The sequence below is a fragment of the Nipponia nippon genome, unplaced genomic scaffold (assembly GCF_047370975.1).
Source record: "Nipponia nippon isolate SJK-2023a ecotype South Korea unplaced genomic scaffold, ASM4737097v1 scaffold_4, whole genome shotgun sequence".
Classification (NCBI taxonomy): domain Eukaryota; kingdom Metazoa; phylum Chordata; class Aves; order Pelecaniformes; family Threskiornithidae; genus Nipponia; species Nipponia nippon.
The window spans coordinates 90,853,283-90,861,001 of NW_028262358.1; the positions used below are offsets into that span (position 1 = coordinate 90,853,283).

Here is a 7,719-nt window from a genome sequence, read left to right on the forward strand (position 1 = left end):
AGAGCTTAGGCAGGTAGCAGCATGTGCAGATGTGCAAAAACATGCCTGCAGACTTAAACCCTTGCCTCCTCTTTACTGGGTTTGGCATGGCATCTTTGGGAGATTTACTCGAGGGCTGGAGCACAGACATTTCACTAAGCTTGGAATTACCCTGACCCAGCAAAAAGCAAGCTCGCACCTCCCTTTGTGTGCAAAACTCTCCTGCGGCTGCAGAGAACAAACGCCAGCAGGAGCCGTGAGACCTGGACAAATGTGTGCTCCGGTGCACCTCCTGCCCCCCACCCCTCGGAGCACTGAAGGATCTGCAGGGTACGTCAGGGTTGTTCAAGCTCAGATGTGCGTTTCCAAGCACACCAGAAAAAAAAAAAAAAAAAAAGAAAAGAAAGGAAAAAAGAAAAGAAAAAAGAAAAAGAAAAAGAAAAAGAAAAGAAAAAGAAAAAGAAAAAGAAAAAGAAAAAGAAAAAGAAAAAGAAAAAGAAAAAGAAAAAGAAAAAGAAAAAGAAAAAGAAAAAGAAAAAGAAAAAGAAAAAGAAAAAGAAAAAGAAAAAAGAAAAAGAAAAAGAAAAGAAAAAGAAAAAGAAAAAGAAAAAGAAAAAGAAAAAGAAAAAGAAAAAGAAAAAGAAAAAGAAAAAGAGAAAAAGGAAAAGGAAAAGAGAAAAAGAAGTAAGAAAGCCTGAGCCCAGGAGGCGCTGGATTGCTAAAAGTTTAAGTGTAAAGCAGGCGATGTGCCCCGGTGGGACGTGCAGCCCCCGCAGCAGAGGGACCCGCCGCGCTGGGCTGCAGAGCCCTTCTCCCGCCGGGCAGGGCGAGCGGACCCGAGCTGCCTGCCCGCCCCGGCTGCGCCCCTGCCCTTCCCCGCACGCCCAGCTCCGGCACCGAGCGGCACCCGCCACGCCGGCGTCGGATGGGGCGGCGGGGCACCACCCCCGGGCGGCCAGCGGGGTCCGTGGGAACCGGGCATCGCCCAGCCCCGCGGCGCAGCGGGCACGGTGCAAGAATTGATGGGGCCAGACGAAGGGCCGGGGGGGGACCCGCATCCCCCAGCCCCGTAGCAGCCCCCGCCGGGGTGCGGAGCGGGTAGGGTGCTCCCCCGCCGCGCTGCGGAGGGGCTGGGGCGGGGGCCAGCCCGGGCTCCTCCCGACGCCTGCGGGGGCAGGGGCGGGGGGCCGGCGGTAGGGCGGTGCGCGGGGCCGGGGCGGGCCGGCCCCCCCGTCGGACGGCGGGTGGATGCGGGAGGGAGGGCCGAGGGAGGTGGCGGCTCCTCCTCCGCGGGCAGGCGGGCAGCCCGCCCGGGAGCGGCACCGGTTGCTCGGTGCCGGCGGAGCCGCGCCGCGCCGCGCCGCCCGCTATATAAGGGGCGGCGGCTGCTCGTCGCTCCCTCACACCGGCCCCTGCCCGCGGCTGCCGGCGCTGGGCCGAGGCCGGGCCCCGACAGCATGGCCCGCGGCGGGGCGCCATGGGAGGTGGTCTCCCCCCCTGCCTCCCGCGGACCCTCCTCTTCCTCCTCCTCCTCCTGCTCCTCCCGCACCCGCGGCGACGGCTGCAAACTTGCTGCGGCGGGCTGCGTGTGAAGGCAGGGCCCGGCGGGGCGGCTCCGCTGCCCTCGCAGCCCCCGCCGCCGCGGCCGCGCCGTCGCGCCCGCAGCCCGGGGGTCGAGGCCGCCGCCCGCGGGCATGCGGCGCCGCCGCTGCCGCTGCGCCCGTCGAGACGCGGTGCGGAGCCGCGGGCGGCGGGGCTGCGCCTAGGGGCGGCCGGGTCGAGAGCCCCATGCCCGGGGCTCGCCGCGCTCCGCGGGGAGGCGGCGGGGCAATGAGCTGGCGGGGCGAGCGGGCACGCCTGGCCCCCGGTTTGCCCTGCTCCCTCGCCCGCGGGGAGTGAGGCTCCGCGGAGCCCGCTCGGTGCTCCCGGAAGGGCGGGCGGGCGGGCGGGAGGTGGTGCCGGCGCGGGGATGCTGCAGCCCTCCCCCGGCGCCGACGGGGTCCTGCCGGGGTAGCGGCCCCGCCGTGCCGCGCCGCGCCGAGCCCCGCCGTCTGCGGGGGCGGCGGCCGCGGAGGGATGGAGCCGGCCGGCCCCTGCCAGGCGCCGCTGCTCCCCGCCAACGACTCTTACCACGGCGGAAACTGCAGCGCCGAGGAAGGGATCTACCAAGATGCCACCCCCCTCTCCGGGAAGATCGTGCTCGCCGTCGTCCTGGCGCTCGTCACCCTGGCCACGGTGCTCTCCAACGCCTTTGTCATCGCCACGGTCTACCAGACGAGGAAACTCCACACGCCGGCCAACTATCTGATCGCCTCGCTGGCCGTCACCGACCTCCTCGTCTCCATCCTCGTCATGCCCATCAGCACCATGTACACTGTGACCGGCAAGTGGACGCTGGGCCAGATCGTCTGCGATATCTGGCTGTCCTCGGACATCACCTGTTGCACGGCGTCCATCCTGCACCTCTGTGTCATCGCCCTGGACCGCTACTGGGCGATCACCGACGCCGTCGAGTACTCCACGAAACGGACTCCCAAACGGGCAGCGGGCATGATCGCGCTGGTGTGGGTCTTCTCCATCTGCATCTCCATGCCCCCTTTGTTTTGGCGGCAGGCGAAGGCCGAGGAAGTCTCTCACTGTGTGGTGAACACGGACCACGTCCTCTACACCGTGTACTCCACGGTGGGGGCCTTCTACTTCCCCACTCTGCTGCTGATAGCCCTCTACGGGAGGATCTACGTGGAAGCCAGATCGCGGATTTTGAAGCAGACGCCAAAGAAAGCAGGTAAAAGACTAACGCGGGCTCAGTTAATCACAGACTCGCCGGGGTCGTCCTCCTCCGTCACGTCCATAAACTCCAAGGCCCCCGAGGGATCCAGCGAAACGGGCTCCCCCGTGTACATGAACCAGGTGAAGGTGAAGGTCTCGGATGCCCTGCTGGAGAAAAAGAAGCTCACGGCCGCTAGAGAGCGGAAGGCTACAAAGACTTTAGGGATTATTTTAGGAGCCTTCATCGTCTGTTGGCTGCCCTTTTTCATCATCAGCCTGGTGTTGCCTATTTGCAAGGACGCTTGCTGGTTCCACATGGCCATCTTTGACTTTTTCACGTGGCTTGGATATCTCAACTCCCTCATCAACCCCATCATCTATACTATGTCTAACGAAGACTTCAAACAAGCTTTCCACAAACTCATACGTTTCCGATGCACAGGCTGAACATTTTGAATGCGATGTGTTCTCCGGGGCTGCCCCCACGCACGCCCGTGCCCGACGCCACAGGTAGGTGCGCTCCCCGCCACGGCGAGCGGCGATGCTCGGGGCGGGAAGGCCCGGGGTGGGGGGGGATCGGGAATGGGGGGAGGAGGTACGACCCCACAAATAGCTTTTCCATCCCGTCTGGGGCAGGGCCGGCTGCTTTCTAGCCCGCTCGGAGGGCTGGGGCCGAGCCCCGCGGGCGGGAGCGCTGTGTAAGGCTCCTTGCGAGCCGAGCCGAGCCGAGCCGTGCCGAGCCTGCGGTGGGTCGGGACGGCAGGGCACTCCCCTGGCTGGTGCTCAGCCCCTTGGCGAGTGGCGGCGAACAGCGGCGATGCTGCACGCTCCTGACATTTCACAGTGTGTGTGTGTCGCCCCCCCCCCCCCCAGCTCGCAGGGAGTGACTCACGGCAATCTGTTCTTTATGCCACCTATTAAACCGATCTGCCGCCATTTCGTATGCTAATGCCCGTGTTTAGACCAATTAGTGCTAAACGGCACTTGCTTGCCAGCCCGGCTGCCGAGCTCCCCGGGGAGCGCCGGGCCGGGCGGGGCAGGGCAGCCCCGGGCAGCCCCCCCGCCGCGGCGGCGGCCCCCGCTGCCGCCTCCCGGCCCCCGCCGGCGGCTGGAGGCATCGCTGGGCAGCCGGGGATGCAACCCCGTCGGCAGGGAGTCGGATGCAGCCCCGGTGCCAGCGTGGGGTTGGTTTTGGTTTGCCTTTTTTTTTTTTTTTTTTTTGGAAAGGAAGGAAGGTAGGACAGGCCCCAGGCTAAGGCTGCTTGTAAAGTTCAGCCTACTTTCTGGCCTCCTTACGGCTCCGGCTGCTCCTGCTGGGAGCGGAGCCGGCTGGGAGCAGGCATCCTGCGAGGGAAGCTGCCTTTCAGGTGCCGTGAAAGGCTCGACACCTTTACGTTTCTCTTCACACGCGGAAAAGCTGTGCCTTTCTGCGCCTCTGACAAAAGTGGCTGCCAGCTAATAGCTAAACTCAGCGCCACGTTCTGCAGAATACGTACTTGCCTTTACTGTGATACTTTAATAATTCTGCCAATCTTTTGCTTTTTGTCTGCAGAATCAAGTTGCTATTGTAAAGACCCACTGCTTGAAACTTCCCCAAGCCCAGTTGCCAGACTCATGATGCTGCAAAAACGTCAATACATACTGCCACCAAACTGCTCAGCTCTGCATTTCAGTGTAATGACTCTGGCAGAGATGCTGTTCCAATAGTCACGCAGATCAGTTGCAAAAAAAGAGGGCAGCCTCGAATCAAGGTCTATAATTCATCCGGACTGAAGAAAAAGTTTGAGAGTAAACTCCATTTATTTTGCAGGCTTAACTTCTTAATTTGTTCTCCGGCCGGTTGTAGGGGTGTGCACAAGAGCACAGTTGTCTCTGTCTGTGTTGGTAGCATAGTTGTACTTCTGCGCACCTGTAATTTCTTTCTTTCAGTGGAAAGAGTTGCTCACTTCACTTATGAGGCCAAGAGGAGAAAAAAGCAGCATTTAAAACAGGAGCATCACAGTAAATTCTGTAAATGACTCCTTCAGCTGAACATGTGTGAGAAGTGACAGTGTGCAAAAGTTATATTTGTATTTCAAAACAATAGCAAATGCAAATGCTGTAGAAACAAGAGTTGTAGACCTGTTCAACTGCACTGCATATCTGTAGTCTGTCCTCATAGTTGCCTTTATAAAGTAAATACTTCTTGCTTCTACTCCATAACTCAAGAGCAGAAATCAAGAAGTTCAATGACCTTTTCCATAAACCAGCTGGGAATAGAAGTAGCAGTTTGATGTTGTAACCATCTTTTCCATTTTGTGTCAGTTGCACACCCTTACCGCATGAACCACTGCGAAATTTAGAATTCTCTAAGTAATTACATTATTTAGTGTATTTTGTAAAGAAGTGAAGCAGTTTGCTCTTTCAGAAGAGCTACATCACCTGCAAAATAAATACCCATGAATCATGAATTAACTGATGTTAGTGAAATTACTCTCCTCCCCACTTCCCCCCTATTTATTTTTTTCTGGTCAGGCCTTAAGACAGGTCTACGCATATTCAGCAGTCAAAGTTAGAGTTTCAGGATATGTTCCACCTGCTGTGATAGAACTGCATTGATTGTTCCTCCTATGTGTAAATGAAAATGAGTATAAACAATAAAATGCTTTACTGTGTTCTCAAGAGTGGTAGCAATTGTGTGACTGAAAGGAGTATTTATTGGTTTACCTGGTTTCTCAGTATTGACTCTTTAGGTAATGCTGATTTGATGAGTCACTCAAGAAAGCAATTGATGAAGGCTGAAATTGCAAGCTTCGATCTGTGGTCAGATTTTTAACAGGCAGCTTCGCTTTCATCCTAACCAGTACTGTTAGGTATAACTCTTACTACTTTCGTATAATCCCAGACTAAATTTTTAGGTGTTTTTTTACAAATATTTTTCTTACACCATTAAAAGCAGGCAAAACTTATTTTGGCACTTGGTGGGTACTGTAATCAATGTTCTTTTAAAACTGCAGGTATGTATTCTAGATGGGGGCTGTTAAAAAGACTGGAAAAATCTTACATGATTTATGTACCTGTTATTCTTCAGAGAGTCATTCAAGTAATTAATAAGGATTTATTTACCTAATTGAATAGTAAAGAAAGAACCTGACCCTCTGTGCCTCTGAAACTCCCATTAACTGTAAAGAGGAAGATGTGGTCATGGGCAGAAAAGAAGTCTGCAAGATACAAATTAAAGTAGTGGAAAATAAACATTTTCAGTAATTTGAAGAAATCTGGAAGACTTGCCTCAAAATTGCATACCTCTAAAAAAGAGAAGTACTATACTATGCTTCTAGAAAGTACCCTTTTAAATTATTAAAGACAAATGTGATTAGAGGAATTTTCTAAAACACTATCTTATTTGACTGAAGTGCTTATATTCCTTTTAAATTTAATTTTGCGTAAATTTAATTTTGCGTACGTGAGGCAAAAAAAGCAAGGAAGATGGTATCAAACAATGCTTAATCTATTCTCATTTGTCATTTTCCAGTCTGGTAGAATGAATTTTGTTTACCCCAAATTCTCAGTGAAATCACTAGGCTTCTTAAATATCTAAAAAATGGAAAATGAGACTGTAAAATGAATCTTTTCAGCATTTCCACAGAGAGTTGAGTCTTCTGTCAGTTTTACAAAGTTACGTGACTTGGAGAGCACGAGGTTCAGGAGCTGTCCTCACACTGCTGGAGCATACTTTCTTCTTCAGCAACTGGCAGCAAATACTCCTGGCTCCCTGTTGTGATGTGAGGATTTTGCTGAGAAGCTAATTCATCAAGAAATTATCCTTCCAATTTTATGCCGAGGCTCTGAACTTTCTGCACAACCAAACATTGCAGATAACCACGCTCTCTCTTGGGAAGACAGTCGGCGTGAAAGCTGTGCTGAGTGGCTTGGGGCCAGCGGAGAGGCAGCTAACTGGAGCCCTGCTGCGATACCTGCTAGTTAAAGGCCTTGTGTTACCTGAGCAGCAGCATCTAGTTCAGAAAACTGTTCCCGCAGGGAGATAAGTAGAGTGAGGACATGCATCTGTTCACAGTGAAAGAGAAGAAATGTAGGGCAAACATCACTTGGTGCCGGAAAATATAAATGTGTAAAACACATTCCAAGATTGATGTAGTGTGTTTTAGGACAGGACGGGTGGCCCACGTGAGCTTCACTTCTTTGCGACTGGCAGAGTGTGTCCTGGTTGAACCTAGGTTTTGAAAGATATTAGGGTTCAGGGATGCGGCGGTAAAGTTTTGACTCTGGAGAGGTCTGAGGATGTTGCCCTCCTGCCTCTCCACTCCCTTGCTGTGCCTGGTCACTGCGCTCTGCCTCTGGAAGGATGCAGTATCTGAAATTTTCAGTAGGAGAGGCTGTCCTTTCTGCCCACCCCGTGTCTGTACTCCTGTGGAAAGGGCTCAGAGGTCCCTGACTCTTGGCGTTACTTTGTCACAGGAACCTCTTCATGACCCTGCAGGTAAACTCCAAAGGTGCTTAAGCCCATGCTGTTTCAGTCTTTCATTACAGAAGCAGCATGCCTTCCTCTTATCTATTTATTGGTTGCATTGGGTTCAAACATTGTCAAATGATGTTGTTGAGACTAATCTCTGCTGGGCACTGAGGTTTGAAGTTGATCGCACATTTGCAAACCTCATGCTTCCCACGTTCCATGGTAAGGGATATGTACACGATAGCGTTGCTGACTGCAAGCACTGTGAGGCATATGACTGTTCAAGAGCAGCTGCAGTTGTGGGAGCAGCTGTTTGCGGTCCCATAGCTGCACTATTTTCCTAGTATTCCTCAATTTTTTTTTAAGAGGCATTTCAGAGTCTTCCAATTAATAAAACACAGATGCAGAATATAGAAACTGAGAGGGGAAATCCCTTGCAATGAACCTTCATACAGCCTTGCAGCAACCTACAAAGTTCTACCTCTTCAGCATGCATAAGAAAAGGAAAATGCCTTGAC

General features: G+C 53.4%; 1 protein-coding gene across 1 annotated transcript; it reads left to right on the forward strand.

Annotated features, from left to right (window-relative positions):
* Window positions 1-1,912: 1,912 nt before the first annotated feature.
* On the forward strand, window positions 1,913-5,403 carry HTR1B (5-hydroxytryptamine receptor 1B). The gene is made up of 2 exons (XM_009475681.2): window positions 1,913-3,258; window positions 4,301-5,403. The coding sequence occupies exon 1, from the start codon at window positions 2,056-2,058 to the stop codon at window positions 3,193-3,195; it is 1,140 nt and encodes a 379-aa protein (XP_009473956.2). The 5' UTR covers window positions 1,913-2,055; the 3' UTR covers window positions 3,196-3,258; window positions 4,301-5,403.
* The last annotated feature ends 2,316 nt before the right edge of the window (window positions 5,404-7,719 follow it).

What these genes read in the sequence shown, in the direction of transcription:
- HTR1B (XM_009475681.2), top strand. Translation starts at nt 2,056, where the DNA reads ATGGAGCCGGCCGGCCCCTGCCAGGCGCCGCTGCTCCCCGCCAACGAC.